The 16,678-nt window shown below is 58.4% G+C and overlaps 1 protein-coding gene across 1 annotated transcript in view; it reads right to left on the bottom strand.

The window, feature by feature from the left end:
* The window catches only part of ITPR3 (inositol 1,4,5-trisphosphate receptor type 3), a 36,913-nt gene that overhangs the window by 16,779 nt on the left and 3,456 nt on the right, over positions 1 to 16,678 (bottom strand). Inside the window, exons 2-24 of the mRNA XM_061471920.1 lie at positions 14,069 to 14,139; positions 10,689 to 10,810; positions 8,473 to 8,559; positions 8,152 to 8,310; positions 7,935 to 8,033; positions 7,741 to 7,824; positions 6,921 to 7,067; positions 6,523 to 6,618; positions 5,488 to 5,538; positions 4,786 to 4,928; positions 4,597 to 4,696; positions 4,169 to 4,329; positions 3,387 to 3,528; positions 3,033 to 3,194; positions 2,747 to 2,919; positions 2,518 to 2,637; positions 2,200 to 2,382; positions 1,864 to 2,115; positions 1,474 to 1,618; positions 1,163 to 1,310; positions 712 to 908; positions 440 to 569; positions 135 to 192 (exon numbers count right to left, since the gene is read on the bottom strand). Coding sequence (XP_061327904.1) covers positions 135 to 192; positions 440 to 569; positions 712 to 908; positions 1,163 to 1,310; positions 1,474 to 1,618; positions 1,864 to 2,115; positions 2,200 to 2,382; positions 2,518 to 2,637; positions 2,747 to 2,919; positions 3,033 to 3,194; positions 3,387 to 3,528; positions 4,169 to 4,329; positions 4,597 to 4,696; positions 4,786 to 4,928; positions 5,488 to 5,538; positions 6,523 to 6,618; positions 6,921 to 7,067; positions 7,741 to 7,824; positions 7,935 to 8,033; positions 8,152 to 8,310; positions 8,473 to 8,559; positions 10,689 to 10,810; positions 14,069 to 14,139 — 3,030 coding nt within the window. The remainder of the gene's footprint in view (positions 1 to 134; positions 193 to 439; positions 570 to 711; positions 909 to 1,162; positions 1,311 to 1,473; positions 1,619 to 1,863; positions 2,116 to 2,199; positions 2,383 to 2,517; positions 2,638 to 2,746; positions 2,920 to 3,032; positions 3,195 to 3,386; positions 3,529 to 4,168; positions 4,330 to 4,596; positions 4,697 to 4,785; positions 4,929 to 5,487; positions 5,539 to 6,522; positions 6,619 to 6,920; positions 7,068 to 7,740; positions 7,825 to 7,934; positions 8,034 to 8,151; positions 8,311 to 8,472; positions 8,560 to 10,688; positions 10,811 to 14,068; positions 14,140 to 16,678) is intronic.

Here is a 16,678-nt window from a genome sequence, read left to right as displayed (position 1 = left end):
TGATGGGCAGAGCTGCATGAGCCTTTAGAGCCTCATCTTCCTCATCACCTGCAGCCTTCAGCCTCGGCAGTATGGACAGGAGAGGAAGAGCCCTATGGCCAGGCTAACTATGCACCGGAGGGGCAGGGACTCACCCCACACCGAACATGGCTTCTGCGTGCTCGCCGATCCGCTCCAGGTTCATGGCTGCGGCTGAAGGGAGAGGAAAGGGAGGTGAAAGGGGTGGCCAGCATGATCCCTGTGCAATGGCAGAGTCCTGCAGGAACCAACCCGGCTCCCTGGGCCCTGCTCCGAGCATCCATAAAGGACACGGGACACCTCATCCCATCTGCAGGAGCGGTGGAGAGCTGCTGGAGCCATCACCTCCACCGCCTGCATCCCCCGAGCCTGCGGGGTTTGCAGAGCTGAAGGTGCACCGGGAGCAAAGTGGAAGAGTTACTTGTGGAGTCAAAGGCTGGAGCCGTCCCATCGGCTGCGCTGTCCTGCATGGGGTAGACCTCCACAAACTCCTTCTTGAAGACAGATAGCAGGTAGGAAATCCTGTAGTCCAGCCGCACATTCAGGATGAACTGGCAGCAGCAAAGGAGAAGATGAAAGCAAAAGTGAGTGCCCTGCTCATGCGAGCTGTCCTCTGCATCAGAAAACCATGTCTTCCCCACACCACCCCATCCCTCAGGTCCACAAAGCTTCTCCCTCCCCACCGGCTCCAACCTGCAAGATCTCCAGGATCTTCAGCTTGGTCTCCATCACCACAATGTTCTCGTTCTCAATGCTCCTCCCTCTGTCCACTTGCTCTGGGGCAGACCCAGCACTGAGGCTTGGGGGGCTGAAGATGGACTGTTTTCTGCTCAGCACCATGGTGGACATCATCTGCCCAACACCCTGGATCGACCTCCGCACATTCTTCCCTGCAGAGGCAGCCGCAATGGGCAGAATTAATGCAGATGGAAAGGGATCAACAAAAGGACCCATTTAGACTGGAAAATGCTGCAGATGTTAATCAGAGCATGAGTAGGAGGGACTGGCCGAGGGCTCAACACCTCCTGTCTCCCAGGTCAGACCCAGGCAGAGCTTCCATGGCAGCCAAAACTGGAAAGCACTGGGCAAGCCATGGAAAACACCTTCCTGCAGGACCATGGCTGGTTATGGAGCAGGGACTCACCCGTCACCTCGTCATTGTAGACCGCCTGCATCATCAGCTGGGGGTTTTGGACACAGTCAATGATGCCCAGCAGCGTCCGCGTCAGGCGCAGCAGCTCACTGAAGCTGTAGAAGCCGAAGTAGATGAGGTTGTGGGCAAGGCTGACGACCTGGGGAAGGACAAGGCAACTCCAGCCCTCGCCGCGCTCGGGGCTGAGCAGAAGACACAAACCCGAGGAGAGGGATGCCAGCACGGCCACCCCGTCAAGAGGCAGTCATTGCCAAACCCTGTTGCATCCCGCAACGTGCCAGTGACACCGTCGGGACTCGCACCTCGAAGGTGAGCTTGTTCTTCTCCTCGTTGGCGAAGGGCACGGCCTCGCTCACCACGTTGTTGAGGTAGTCCTCCACAAACTCCATGGTGCTGGCAAACTTGTTCTTCTTGTCGTCACGTGAGACGTTGAGGTTGGAGTCATAGCTGTGAATGGAGACGATGGGGATAAGCTGGGTGAGATCCTTACAGCCTGCCTGGAAGGAACACTGTGCAGGCAGAGGTGATGCTCACAACTGTGATGGAGCCCACTTCCTTCCAAGGGCTGAGATCTACCCAAGCCACCCCACAAATGCCCTCCTCCCAGTCCCTGCTAAAGCCAAGCCAGTCCCTACACTGGATGGCCTCTGCCCTGTCCCTTAAAGCCGCTGTGAGCCCCACTCGTGTCTCACTCTTTGATGGTGATGGCTGTGGGGATCTCCGTCCAGAGCCGTGCAAACTTCACAGGCATCACCAGCTCCTGGGGGTCCCTGTCCACGTGCACGTGCAACATGAGGTGGCAGAAGGATGCCCGGAGATCGAAGGGCAGCATCTCATCTGCCATGCAGAGGAAGATCAGGTCCACACCCAGCTGCTGGGAGATCTCCTTGATGGCCAGGTACTGGCGATCCAGGCACATACGGGCAAAGAGCTTCAGCTGGTACCTGTGCAGGGATGAGGGGGAGAGGGTGTGAGGCCATGCAAGCCTTGTACCTTCACGTGGAGAGAAGATGCCACGGGATCATCACCTGTAGTAGCTGAGGACGTTCTCATCATGGGCATTGCCAGCCCGGGCCTCCTGTGCCAGCTGCCGGATGCTTTTCTCATGGTGGTCATTGTTCTTGTCTGTCCAGGTGAGCCAGACCTCCTCCTCCGAGTACTCGATGCTCAGGTACTCGTGGGTCTGGGACATCTCCTTCACTGGCCTCAGCCTGGGACGGAAAAGAGGTAAAACTAGAGATGCTCCCGTGGACAGGGAGGTGATGGGGTTTTACCAGGGCACTGGTGCAAGGCAGGGACAGGCACCAGACCCAGAAAGTGGGAAACGTCTGCCCTTGGCTACTCACTCTGTTTTGATGAGGATGTCACTGTTCTTTGAGTCCAGCACGCACTTGCAGATCAGCTCCTGGGTGACGGGGATGGCGATGTGGTTGGACACACACAGGTCCGAGAGGTAGTCCAGAAACCTGCAGAGCAGAAGGCTCGATGTGAAATCGGCTCCCTGGGGGCTCTCTCCACCTCTGGCCATGGCACATCCCACCCATCAGGCAGCACACAGCCCCCTGGGACACGCACCGTGGCTCGCGGTTCTTGCGCACCAGGCTGACGAAGGTCTCCACCTCCGTCTTGGTGATGTGCTTCTCCAGCAGCTTGCGGTTGTTGTGCAGCAGGGCCGTGATGGTGTCCTCGGCGAGGATGTCGTAGCCGATCTGGGACTGCATCATGCCAAACTGCTTGGCAATGTGCTCCTGGAGAGGTGGTGAGCGCACAGGGCTCAGTGTTGGAGCTTGGCAATGTCCCCATGCCCCACCACCAAGACCTCAGCAGCCCCTGGGGTCTCCCCCCATCACCCCCCATGTACCTGGTTCTTGCGATAGTCCTCCTGGGAATGCCGGAGCACGCGGTAGCACAGCCGGAACATGTACTGGTAGGGAGCGTTCTTCTGGTCCGAAAGCTCCTCCAGCCGCACCAGGGGTCCTTCCCCACCCTTGTCCTTGAAAGGAGCTTTCAGGATCCCAAAGATCTGCCCAAAAGCAGAGATGATGAGAGCTGTGTCCCCTCCACACCATCACCCCTATGGATGGATGGGCACCACCGAGGTTCGAGCTGGAGACCTCCTCCATGGGGTCTTCCAAGCCCCTGGCCTCCAGCATGGCCCTGGGCGTCTCCACAGGACCCCAGCCTTGCTCAGATGCAGGACCCCAGCACCACTCACCTGCTTCAGGATGTTCTGCTCCCGCATCAGCTTCTGCCGCTCCCGGTTGGGTTTGGTGACCACGATGTCCAGCACGTTCTGGCCATTGTTGGGGACGTCGCTGACGAAAAACACCAAGTCCTCCAGCAGCTGGATCACAAACCTGCACAGGGACACGGTGCAAGCGGGCTGAGGGGGCTGCACCCAGACTTGGGTCCCTCCAATAATGCCAGCGCATTTTGGAGGACCAAAGAGCTGGTCCTCCCCTCCCTGGTAGAGGTTAATGGTGCCCTGCAACAAGAGGGATTACAGCCCCTATGGTTCCTAAGGAAACTAAGATATGCCAGGGTGAATGCCAGGGCCTGAGCTTGTGATTCGTGCTAGGAATTTTGCATGTAACGCCTCTGCCCCCTTAGTCACCCCTGGGGGACCCACAGGGGCGGGCTGGCAGGGCGGAAGCGGCTCACTCTGTCCCATGAGGGATCTGTGCTTGCTCAGGAAGCACCAAGGAGCGGGTGCTCCTATAAATAATGCTGTGAGTAACCCACGGCCCCTATCGCGGGGCCAGCTCTCAGCCCCTCTGATGTTTTCCTAGCGGCAAAGGAGGGGCTGAGCAGGGCTGCGCCGTTATCTGGTTTCCTCACCAGGCTCCGGGGAGAAGCAGGCGTGGATTCAGGTTGCAAGCAGGAAAGCAAGACAGCGCTGGCACCAAGAGCCAGGCAGAGGCCGCATCCTGCAGCGATGCTGGAGAGCCCCTGGAGGAGCCCAGCACGGCCCCATCCTGCAGGGGAATGGCTTCTTACCTCCTGTCATTCTGGCTGAGGAAACCTTCGTTCATCTTCTCCACCACGTTGGCCAGCATCGAGCTGGCGTCGTTGGCAAAGTCCAGGTCCCGGATCTCAGACACCGGCACAGAGACGATGGCAAAAGCTTCTTTGTCTTCTTTGGTGGGGCATGTGCCCAGCTGGGGAGCAACAGGGAAGCAGCATCACAGGAACAGGGCAATGCCAGGCACGTCCCCACCATCTGCCACCAACCCGGGTGAGACAATGACCCTGCTTGTCCCCATCAGAAGGACCGGGCTGGGCTGTGGGATACTGGGATGGATGCTAGGCTGGTGTCCAGCCATCCCCTTGGATCATGAGGGTATTACAGTCCCTAGGTAAAGCCTGCGTGGGAAGGAGCATGCCAAGAGCTACTGGGGCCCAGCAAGGAGGGAGCCAGGCTGTACCATGAGGCGAATGGGCCTCTCCTCATCGATGTCAATGGGCACGTTGGTGCTCTGGATCCAGGTGTTGGTGCAGAGGTGGCGCAGCCTCACGTAGGAGTTCCTGCGAAGGGCACAGTGTCCTGGTGAGCGATCCCCACCCAGACACCAGCACCCAGCAAAGACCCCATAAGAGCACGCTTGCTTACATACCTGGGGACGAAGGAGTCCGTCTTCTGCAGCGTGGTAGGGTCCAGCTCGAAGAGGGAGGCGATGTCGTTGCCGTGGGGCACGGCCACCAGCCGGTATTTGATCTTCTCTCCCGTGTTCCTGCGGCTGGCCCGGCCACTGCCCCCCTGCACCGGGAAAGCGGCTCTGAGCACGGTGTGAGCACAGCCCCGGGGCACACACAGCACAGGACACACACGGCACAGGACACACGCTCACAGCAGAAGCGCTGGCTTGGACACTGGGCTGAGCCTCGCAGCACGGAGGGGCTATGAGAGCAGAAGCATGGCAGGAGGCACCTGAGCTACGAGGCCACCCCTTGTCCAAACCTCTCCATCAGCAAAGAGAAAATAAACCCTGAAAGTCCAAATCTCTCTTCTACCAGCACTTCCCCACAGGCCGGGGATCCAACATGCGCTGAGAGCCCTCCGATGGGTTTCAGCGGGGTCCTCTCACAAACGGGACACGGGGATGCTATCCTGGGGAGTGGGATGCTCGGCTGGACAGCGGGACAGGCTCCGGCTGCAGCCTCAGCACCACGCAGGACGTGGTGGCACAGCGTGGGCACTGGCCCCCGCAGCAGGCTCAGTTTTGGGGGCATTTCCCTGCTTTCAGGCAGAGTCTAAAGAGACGGCGTGATTTCAGGCAGCGGCAGCGTTTCTGCTAGCGAGGCTGCACACAGCTCACCGTGGGCGCTGCTTTGGGCTCAGCCACGTCTCCTTTATAACTTGGGTTTTCCTGAAAAGTTAAAGAGGGAGATGAAAGAGAGCTATCAGTCCTCCCACTCGGTCCCTCCACCCTGAGCACGGGGTGTTAGCTCTGTTCCTACCTCCCTCGACAAAGGAAACCTGCCCAGATGGGGCTGGAGGCCAGGACCCATTCCCAATGCTCAGCACTGCCATCCCCAAGGAGCGGGACAAGCAGACCTTGGCTCTGCGCTGCAGCAAGATGAGCTCTTGCTGTAAATCACTCCTGAGGTCTCAGTGACCAACCCAGCATGGGGATGAATCTGGGATCTTCTTTCCTCTGCAGATGTCACCTGAGTGTCTTTTAGTTTAAAGCAGCTATTTCAGAGCCCCAGTATCTGCTGTTTTCCACCCTGCAGTGGTGGAAGGGGCCCTTGGGCTGCCTTTGGTTGCCTTCTCCAGATAGGGAGCACCTCTTGCACATGAAGCTCTGAGATACCCCTCAGTACATCCCTGCTCCCCTGCAGCAGGGGGTAGCCCTTGGTCATGGCAGCTCATTAGAGTCAAACCAACAACATTATTGAAGTGCAGAAACTTCCTTGTGCTTCTATCAGGAACTTAAAAAGGAGCAAAAAAACCTGGCAAATAGTGTTACTGGGCCAGATTTTGCCCATGCTTTCCCTAGGCAAGGACAGCAGGATGAGTATCCCCTGCTTCCATTGCACAGGAGGTGGTATTAGAGCAAGGAAATAGAGGAAAGCCCCGTCCACCCCTCCTGCCCCTGGGCCAGAAGAGGAGGGAGCCAGGAACAGCAGTTTTGTCAAGCAAACTCCTTCACCACCGAGTGGGGGTTCAGTGGGAAAGCCTAGTCCTGCAAACAGGTCCATGTCGATGATGCTCACAGCCCCGGTGCCAATGCCTCCTGGAAGCCAACTGGAGCGGGACCAGAATCAACCCTGAGTGGGCACTGCCTCTGCCAGGGACGTGCCAGCCTCCTGAGGACAGGTTTCTGCACCCCTCTGCTCCCCCCCCTTACCTCTGCTGCCAGGTAGTTGCCTGTGGCGAGGTGCTTGAAGCGGTACAAGCCATTCCAGTGCCCGGCTCCCCCTCGGCACGGGTCGTGGTGGACAACCTGGGAGAAGCAGAGGAGAGCTCAGCTGGGATGCTGGTGATGCCTCCGCTGACCCAGGGCAAACACAGCAACGATCAGAGCCCTGTCCTATTGCAAAGGTGGCAGTGAGCAAACACGTTTGGGGTGCGGAGCTCAGACAGACACCAGCGCCCATCCATCAGCTGCAGTTCCCAGTAATCTCAGAGCTCGAGCCTGCTATAGAAATAACCATTGCTTCTAGCAACACCCCCAGTGAAAGCACCACAGCCCACAGAGGCACCCCAAAAGCTCATAGACGCACACTCCATCCCCTCCGTGCTCACCTCCACCTCCCACAGGGCGTTGGAGCTGGTGGCCGAGGTGGCCGACTGCCTCAGGGTGGTGCGGAGGAAGACGTGCAGCTTGCCTTTGTACTCGTCACAGGTGAGAAACTTCTCCTGCTCGGCGTGGAAGAGCCTCACCACATCCCCCTGGACCGGGACATGGTGGTGAGACCCAGGGACATGGCTCTCCGACAAGCCAAAGTATCTCCTCCCATGACCCCCAAAGCAATGGGATCCCTCCTGTACATGGTCCACAGCAGAGCTCCGTGGCATGGCAGGACCACAGCAGCCTGGGCATCAAACCCATCACTTTACACCCCCGGAGCAGCGCTGCTCATCAGTGTGTTTAAGGCATTAACGCCCCGAGAGGGAGGATGCAGGGGATGCGGGAAGCTGGGGCTAAGTGTGGCGCCTGGGGACGGGGGTCTGTAAGATCATAACAATCAATATCCATCCAGCTGCTTCCTGGAGGACCTTAGCCCTTAACAATAGCTCCACAGGGAAAGTTCCTTTCCCAGGCAGCAGGCAGCTCTGCTGCACGGCTCCACAGCTGAAAATTGTCCTCACAGCCGGGAGCCACTGCTGGCGCTGTGTGTGCCTTGCGTTGTCCTCGGGAGCCAGTTCAATACAATAAGGCAGAGAGTAATTTCATGCCCCCCTGGGTACCTGCTGCCAGGAGATACTAAACTACCCACTGAACTTGCTGTTCAGTTCTGCAGGTGATGAGGACCTTGAGTTCTGGGAGAATCCAAGGCCGGATCTCCTTCCTCTGCCCCTGTTCACACGTCCTGCTCTCGCGGGGCTGAACCTCCTTCCTTACCCCTTTCAGCACTTCCTCCATGTGGTCACAGAACTGCATGAAGAGGTTGATTTTCCAGCTGGTGTTACAATTGACCGAGTTCACCTGGGGAGCAAGAGAACGCGGTCGGGATCGCTGGGGTGGGAAAAAAGGGGAAGGAAACAAGGCAAGCCATAAAAGCCCGACCCCGCAGCGGCAGCCCAGCCTCCCTGTACCTCCTTGCAGCCAGCGTTGTCAGCAAGCTCATAGTTGCTGGCGTGCAGCGGCTGCCCGGCGTTGACAGGGTTCAGGATGACTTTGTCTCCCACAACTACCTGGGGAGGGAAATGGGAAAGGAAGGATCGAGGATGAGACGGGGCGCACGGCAGGGAGGAGAACACACATGGTGCCTTCTGCGCCTCTTCACTGAGGACTTTCCATCCCCGCACTCACGTTATCTCCGTTGCTCCTCAGCTTCCAGAAGGGCTGGATGAAGAGCCAGGATCCCTCGTTGCCGGTGGCATCCAGGGTCACCCGCATGGCGTTCTTCTCAAGCAGGGCTGGCAACCGCTTGTTCACCGTCAGGTACTTGTTGCTCTTCATGTGGAGGAGCTGGAGGGGCACACGCTGGGGTGAGCTGTGAGGCCCCAGGTGGGTCATACCCAGGGGTGCCCCCACAAGCCATTTCCCGAGCCAAATTGCATGTGCTGGATCCACGCATCCCCCCCAAGTCTGCTCATCCAAGCATAGAGGAGGGAGGATGAGCGCCCGTACCTGTATGACACTGCCGTATTTCACTACATCCCCGTGCACCTTCTTGTTCTCCGTATCGTTCTGCTTCTGCTCCATCTGGGCTGCGTGCTGAATGCCGAAAGGAGAAGAGCTGAGTGCACAGGCCAGAGCTACAATATGGTCCTCAGCGTCCAAAAGCTCAGCCCTGGGCAGCTGTATGAACCATAGAATCATGGAATGGTTTGGGTAGGAAGGGACCTTAAAGCTCATCCAGTTCCATGCAGGGACACCTCCCACTAGAGCAGCTTGCTCCATGCCCCATCCAACCTGGCCTTGAACACTGCCAGGGATGGGGCAGCCACAGCTTCTCTGGGCACCCTGTGCCAGCGCCTCAGCACCTTCACGGGGAAGAGCTTCTTCCCTATATAAGGTCCATGTGAGCTTTACACTGAGGGCTTAAAACTTAGGACAGGGATAAAATGGCACCAAAATTCCATCACAACCCCAGCAGGTTCTAGAGGGCAGCTGTGCACAGGCCAGAGACCAAGGCACCCATCTCAGCCCCACTGCAGATGCGGCAGGATTGGTCCCCGCCAGCCAAGATGCCCCAAGGTTGAATTGCTCAGCACCGCTTGCAGCCCCTCTCTCCAAAACCACAGAGATTTTCCCTGTGCTGGCACTGGCAGCTGGAGGAGCGATGCTGACGTGCACGGAGCAAGGCAGGATCTGTCTGGGAAGGGCGAGGGTGCGCTGACAGCCTTGGCGCCAGCCTGGGCACAGCCCAGTGACTGGGATGGGAAATGGTGGTGAGGGATGGAGCTGGGAGAGCATCAACCCTTTCCCATCCTCCCTGAGCAGGGGATGCTGAAGGCTCTTGGCGCCATTGTGGCGGTCCAAAGCCTTTGCTCTTTTGAATGTTGCCACCACTACAGCTAACCATCCCCATGCAGCTCTGGGGGATGTGAGCCCCATGGCGGTGGCTGCTGCCATCAGGAAACAAACCTGCTGCCAAGAAATCCCGCACTGATGCAGAGCTGGGAGTTTAACAACAACCCCATAGAGCAACACAGCCCCAGTGGGAGATCCGGCACCGTGGCGGGCCCTAAATGCGTGTCCAGATCTGAGCTGAAACCCAGCGGAGCTGGGAGTGGGACTGTTTGCCCTGAGTCCATGGGGGCTGATGTTCCCAGCCTATCCCTTGGTGGGACTGGGCTCCCCAGGCTCTGGTGTGATGGGGTGCAGGGGACATGGGGTGAGTGGCCTGGAACAGTGCAGGGAGGAATCGGAGGCATCAGTAGGGTTCCGGCACACGGCTCCGGATGCGAGGGAGCATTTGCCAAAAGGGCAACACCGGGAGCAGCGGAAAGGAAGAAGGAAATGACAGAATCTCTTTAAGAGAAATCCGAACCAAGGTGCAATCAATCAGGCTCAGAAATGAGCCTCTCTATCCAGTCATGGCCAGTACAGCTGTCCACATTATGGGTTACAAGTTATGGTCTAACCGGAGCAGGAAAATCACATTTCCATAGACCATGTATGGCTGGACATGGCAGGAGGCCCAGACCCTGCCCCTCATCTCCAGGATGCTCCGGGACGCTCTGTCCTGATGCTCCATCAGACCTTGCTCCCCAAGGGCAAAACTGGGGGCTGCTGGGGCTGGGGCTGGGCTTGGAGCCTGATGAGATGATTTAATGAGTCTCTCCTGAGCTTCGGTTTCATGAATCACGCTCGGGGCCTCGCCAGCTGTCTGAGGCGATTGTGCAATGTTTAACATGGGCCTTTTCCAAACCTCGTGGAAGTCAACAGGAGCCTTTCTCTTCCACAGCCCTTCGGAGCCAGTCCTGGCTGCAGCGGCTCCCTCCTCCATGCCAGGCACCCCTGGGTGCTGCAGCACCTCTGCCTTCTGTGCCATGGGCTCCTCTGCACAGGAGCATCATGGAGGGCTGAGACAGCAAGTGCTGGGCACGGCAGCAAGGGTGGAAAGGCAGGTGGACATCACCTCTCATCCCAAAAGCAGCACCACTGCCCTCCCTTCCTCTCCCTGCCTGCTCAGTCCCCTGGATCCTTCTCTGTTGTTCCTCCCTGGGACATCTCCCTTGCAGTGGCAGCAACAGAATCGTGTGGCTCCTTGGTCACTGCTGTGTCCACCCTGGGCTGTCACAGCATGGATCGAGCATGGCTGTGCTGCACTGCCCAGAGCTCCCCCACCACCAAGGGCACACGTGCAGGGATGGCAGGAAAGCCAAAGAGCTGCTCACCTGGAGCTTCTGCAGCAGCACCACGTCCGCGATCTTCTCCTTGTCCTGCTTGGTTTGCTTGGCCTTCCAGTACTGCTTCTGAGCAGAGTAGCGGTTCATGGGACACACTTTGAAGAGGCAATCTGGGAGGAGAAGAAGGCCAGCATGAGGCTGCAGCAGCCTCCAGTGTGTCCCTAGTGTGGCCAACGTCACTAAGGGGCAGGAGCAAGTGCACCCCAGAACACTGCTCCTGTCCCAGCAGCATCCCTGGGAGATGGTCCTCCTAAGACACAGCAACCCCATCCACTGCTGGGGGTCGAAGGGACTGGTGCAGGATCACACCGCCTTGTATTAGCTGTGGGGTTAGTTTCAAACCAGGGTAAATGAGGCTAGGAGTGACTCCACTTCTTGGACTAGTGATCAGAAGCATTCCCATTGGAAATGGCCGTGCAATGTGGGAAGGAAAACTTCAGGGCAAGAAAAGCACTGATGAAGCCCAGCTGTACCAAAGGAGGAGAGGATCCCACTGGGAGGCAGGGAAGGAGGAGGGAAGCTGGCAGGACACAGGGCGTGAGCAGAGGTCTCCACATCTCCCTTGTTACCCTACCCATCGGACACCCGGAGCCAGCAGGACCCCAGGCTGCTGCCCTGTGGTGGCCATGCCATGGGGATGCAAACACTGCTCCTCCTGGGCTGCTCACAGGGAGCCTCAATCACCCGTGCTGGAAACCAGCAACCTCTCCTACAATCTGTACATCCACAGCTGCATTTCGGGGCCTAAAATCAACACTCTGGGGCCCTGAAGGGCACAGGTTTGCATCCCAGCTCCTCCAAACACTCGCACTGATTCCATGCTCTGCAGGTCGCCCCACTTTGCCTGCTTTTCCCCAGGCTGCTGCGGCCGGATGGGGGTGCTGAAAGCGCAGACACCCAGGTCCAGCCTTTGGAATTGAAGCGCAAGAGCAGATGTCTGGAGACAAGGAGGCACTGACATCTCCCAAACCCTGGCTGAGGGCTGGAAGCTGTATGGGGGCGAGGGCAGGAAGGGGTTTGCTGCCTGGATCAACCGAATTCCGCCTGGAACAGCAGCCCAGAAACTTCAGACGCAAAAAGAAAAAGGCATCGCTTCCATCTCTGGCGCGGTCCCGAGGCGCTGGCAGGCTCCTGTTTATTTACCTGGGAGTGACGAGCAAACAACACGGAGCACAGTTCTCACCGCTCGGGCTGCTGGGGCCGGGCCAAGTTTCACATTGCGTGGTACAGGTCTGTTTGCTAAGGGCACATCCCGTGCCAGGGCAGCACGGAGCGGAGCTGCTGCTGCGGCAGCGCCCGACTGCCTGCTCCCACCGCCTCCAAACGGCTACGGGAACACGGGGGCCACCTGCAGCACCTTGAATCGTTCTCATTCAAGTGCTAATTGCGGTGCAGGAGAACATGGCAGAAAGTAGAAACCAACAGAGTTATGGAGAGACGGGGGCTGCGAGCACCCCCTGCCCAGAGGTGCTGCCTGACATCCCTGTCTCAGGACTAAGCCATTTGGACCTAACACCAGGGGAATCCCAGCCTGGTTTGGGTTGAAGGGAGCTTAAAGCTCATGCAGCTCCATGCAGGGACCGCTTCCACTAGAGCAGCTTGCTCCAAGCCCCTGTGTCCAACCTGGCCTTGAACACTGCCAGGGATGGGGCAGCCACAGCTTCTCTGGGCACCCTGTGCCAGCGCCTCAGCACCCTCACAGGGAAGAGCTTCTGCCTAAGAGCTCAGCTCAGCCTCCCCTCTGGAGGTTAAAGCCATTCCCCTTGGCCTGTCCCTACAGGCCCTTGTCCCAAGCCCCTCTCCAGGTTTCCTGCAGCCCCTTTAGGCACTGGAGCTGCTCTGAGGTCTCCCACGAGCACAGCAGAGATGCAGAATCCCCTCCTTAAGCTGCTGCTCATGCTCTGGGGGTGAGCCCAGCACACGGGGGGGGGGGGGGGGGGGTCTGGGCTCTGAGCTCACTGCTGGGTCCCATTTTCCCACCGGGAAGCGGAGCAGGGCGCTGGCACGACCCATGTGCATCCCACCGCAGCGCAGGATAGGGCCGGGTCCGGCCACAGGATATGGGGACGGCAACAGCACATGAAAATCCTCTTAAGGCTCTCGCTGGTGCCGCAGGGGAACAGCAGCAGCCCGTTGTTTTTACCTCCCAGCAGTGATTGCTATCGAGAAGGCAGACCGCTGCTTTTCCGGCCATTACAACAAGGGGCTGGATATCCTGATAGGGTTTGCATGGAGCAGGGTGAGTCTAGACCAGACCTGCGCCTGGAAAAGAGATTCAACACCCACCCATGTCTCGGCAGGGAGATGGCGTGGCTACCGGGACAAGGCTCGCACCGGCTGCTTCCAGCTCTTCCCATCCAGCCCCAGGTGGAAATCAACTGATGTCTGGGAATGGGGATGGATGCCTGGGCAGTGCAGGGCTGCGGGACACTGGGGAGCTCATTAATCAGCTCCATGTACAAGTTAATGGCAGCAGCTCGCATGGAAGCACATCACTGCTTGGTGGGACCCTATGGGAAGGGTGCTGGGAGGGGAAGGGGTCCTGCATGGCACCTTGCTGTGGGATGGTGAAGCCACCCTGGGAAAAAGGCAGAGGCACAAAGCAGAGCAGGAAACCCTCATTTTAAAAGGGGGGGGGGGCTGAAGTGCCAGCAGCTGGGATGAGAGGAACGGCTGCCCTGATCCAACCCCTCAGCCACTGCTTTGGGCTCGCTGCACCCGGGCAGCCCCTCACCTAAATGGGAACCAACAGGCACAGCCCCAAGTGCCCGAGGAGCCGACGCAGCCCAGAACATGATGGCTGAGGAGAGATGGGGATTTACCAGCCCTCCCTAAGCCCTGCCTGCCTCGTAAATGGGAGGCTTAATCCCCAGCTCCCTCTGAGGTGCAGCCAAGCACCGCAGGTATAATTAGGGCTGAGTGCTAACAGGCTCGCCTGGAAATGCTCTGCCTGTTGCAAGTGCCCCTCTGAATGTCCCCTCCAGTCCCTGGCTCCTGGTGGGTAAACACCCAGGGATGCATTTGGGGATGGTGAGACCCACCTTTGCAGAGGATGGTTCCCAGCCACCTCTGTTCCTTAGGGCTGGGCTAAGGGGTCCCAAGGACCATCCCACCATGGCGGTGGTGCCAATAAATGCGTAAAAGCCCCCAGAGTCAAACAGAGGAGGGCAGATGGTTTCGCCAAGCCATGGAAACAAAGCTATGGAGGCTGTCCAAGAACCCTCCATGAACCTCAGCAAAGGACAAGCAGCACCTCCCAGCCCCAGGACAGCTGACATAGATGGGACCCTGGTCCCCAGCCATGGATGCCGGGGGCCGGCATCATCCCCAAGGCTGCTCCATCAGCGATGGAGCTGCCCCAGTCTCACCTCGGAACTTCTTGGGTGGGTTGTCCAGGTCGCCAGCAGCCGGCTCCACCACGCATCGGTCGTCCACCAGCCTGTGTGGGACAGAGAGCAGGAGCAGGGTCAGCACTGGCAAAGGGAGCGGCTTCACCACAGCCCACAGCTCTGTGCCACCAGCACCAAACCCGTGTCTCCTGCTTGCCACCCGCTCGCACTCTGTAAATATTTAGCACAACAACACAGCTCCTGCAGCAGGCAGCTGCTTTGGGGCCCTTGCTCCGAGCACAGCACTCCTTGTTCCCCATCACCCACCATCTCTTTCACGTGTGTTTTTCATCCCGGTCCCTTAGAGCAAACGGTGCAGACACAAAACAGCGATGAACACGATGCCTTGTATCAACCCTTTGCTCAGTGGCTCACGCGGGAGGCTCTGATGCCCAGGTCCTGCTGCAGCAAACCCTTGCCCAGCTCCCGGCTGAGCCAAACCCCTTCCCCACACAGAACGCTGCCTGTGGTGTTATTTCACTGGTAATCCGGCACAAGAGGGATGAGTTCCACTTCCATGCAGCAGTTTTCCTTCTCTGGCCAGGAGCTCACCCCACCGGGACATGGAGGGTGTAGCTGCTGCGGATGGAGGTGGCAGGGCCCCCCCCAAACCAGTCATTAACTAATATCTGATCAGAGGAGCTGGCTCTGCCCCTCAGATGCAAAGGGCTGTGTCTCCTCCCTGCCCTCCTCTGCTTTCCCAGCATTGAGCAAAACCCTGTGGGCTTGGCCTTGGGTGCTGAGGACCGATGTGGGGACAGACGGGACGTTGCTTTTCAAGGGTCCCAAGAACAGCAGAGCACATGAAGCACATGGGCATCACTTCAGTTTCTATAGCCCTGCATGAGGCTCTCTGCTCAGCACCCAAAGCACAGCGGGACGAGTGGTGCCCCAGGGGCTGGTGGCGCCGGGGGCCACCGGAGCTGTCTGAGGCTCCAGCAGGACAGGCTGTACCCGCTCGCCCGCTTTCTCCCAGCGCCTGGGAAGTGATGCAGCCAGAGAAACTCTGCTCCCGCCGCAGGCGAGGAAGTGAGAAGCGTGTCCCCACCTGCGGAGGCTCAATTCAGGCAGCAGCTGAGCGTGCGAGTGGATACAGGAATGCACCCATGACGCCATCCCGGGAGGGAGCATCCCATCCAGCTCTGTCTGTCCCTGGGATGGGAGCGACGATGCAGAATGACAAAGTGAAGTCCATGCATGTGGCACAGCGGAGCCAAGGTCCCCAAGGGACACTCAAACACCCTCCCCCAGGAGCAAACCAAATAGCCAAAGCAGTGCTGGAGATGAACATGCAGCACTGCAGAGGGTTGGCAAAAGAGACAATAGATCCCATTTGCAGATCCAGCCTCTTCCCCTAGCCCAGCCAGTGTCCAGACGAAGGGAAAATTCCTTTCAATAGCTCGTCAGAGAGGAATTTGGCCTCTGCATTGATGGATTGGGACCCCGGGACCCCAGCGCTGCTGTGGGCTGGCAGCAGCAAACACTCATGGTCAGCAGTGCAGGGGCTCAGGCCCCCAGCCAGGGGCTGCCTGAACACGATGCCTTTTCCATGGGCCACGACAGCAGGGAAGTAGTCGAGCACGTTCCCAAACTCCTGCGGGGCACGGAGCCTTGGGAGGGCAGGGAAAGAGGTGAAGAGTGGAGCAGAGGCAGCTTTGGGCAGGGGCTGTCCCACATCCCACCCCACCGGGCACATGCAGAGCTTCAACCCAGCCCCACTGCCCCTTGTAGGCTGTTTTGATTTCTATTACTATTATTCTGGGGAGGGAACAGGCAGAAACGAATGTGTTCAATGCTCCTCGGAGCAAAGACCACCATGGGCTGAGCCCAACCAACCCCAGGTCAGGCTCAGAGAGCAAAGCACTTTGAAGACTAGAACCCATCCATGGTCATGGCCGGGGGTCTCCAAGGAAGCTCCTGCCCTGTGTGGCCTATTCCCAGTGCCGGAGTTAAACAGCACAGGAGCCTCCCACCCTCACCAGCTCTGCTCAGCGGCTGCTTCCCTGTAGTTACCACTTCACTGGGCAGCATTAGAGACCCAGTGACTGCCAGGCAGTTTCAGCATCTTTAAGCCCACGATTACTGCAAGGATGCAAGTGCTGTTTCTATTAAACTCATGCTCCAGACTAACATTCTGCAGTCAAAAATAGCTGAAAATAATAGGATTCTGACAGGGTGGACATGAATCACCTGGGACACTGCTGGGGCCAGGATACGCTTCCACTAAGAACCAGCATCACCGCAGTGGGACGGGGCCGGTCGGCGCTCCCTCTGCTATTAGAGCAGCAGGGACACGCGGGCACTCGCTGCTGCACCGAGCAGCGGGGAGGACACTGAGAATAAAGAGAGCAGCTTCCATTGCTCAGGTGTTAATGAGAAAACAGGCCGAGCACCTGGAGGGAGATCCCGAACAAAGCAGGAGGCTGAAGGCACTGATGAACACGGTGGAAACTGAACTTTACCTTTTCCAATTCACCTCCAGGGGCCAGGTCCTCGCCCCGCTGAGCCTGCTGCCCGCAGCCCAGCAAAGCATGGGCGAGCATCTGGTTCGCTTTAAGCCACGCAAGTCATGGCCGTGGCTCCAGTGGG

The sequence above is a fragment of the Pezoporus flaviventris genome, unplaced genomic scaffold (genome assembly GCF_033815535.1).
Source record: "Pezoporus flaviventris isolate CSIRO_AGI_PZ_B2104156 unplaced genomic scaffold, CSIRO_AGI_Pfla_v1 ptg000069l, whole genome shotgun sequence".
Lineage (NCBI taxonomy): Eukaryota > Metazoa > Chordata > Aves > Psittaciformes > Psittacidae > Pezoporus > Pezoporus flaviventris.
Note: the sequence above shows the minus strand (reverse complement) of the source record. Positions and strands in the feature narration are given on the sequence as shown.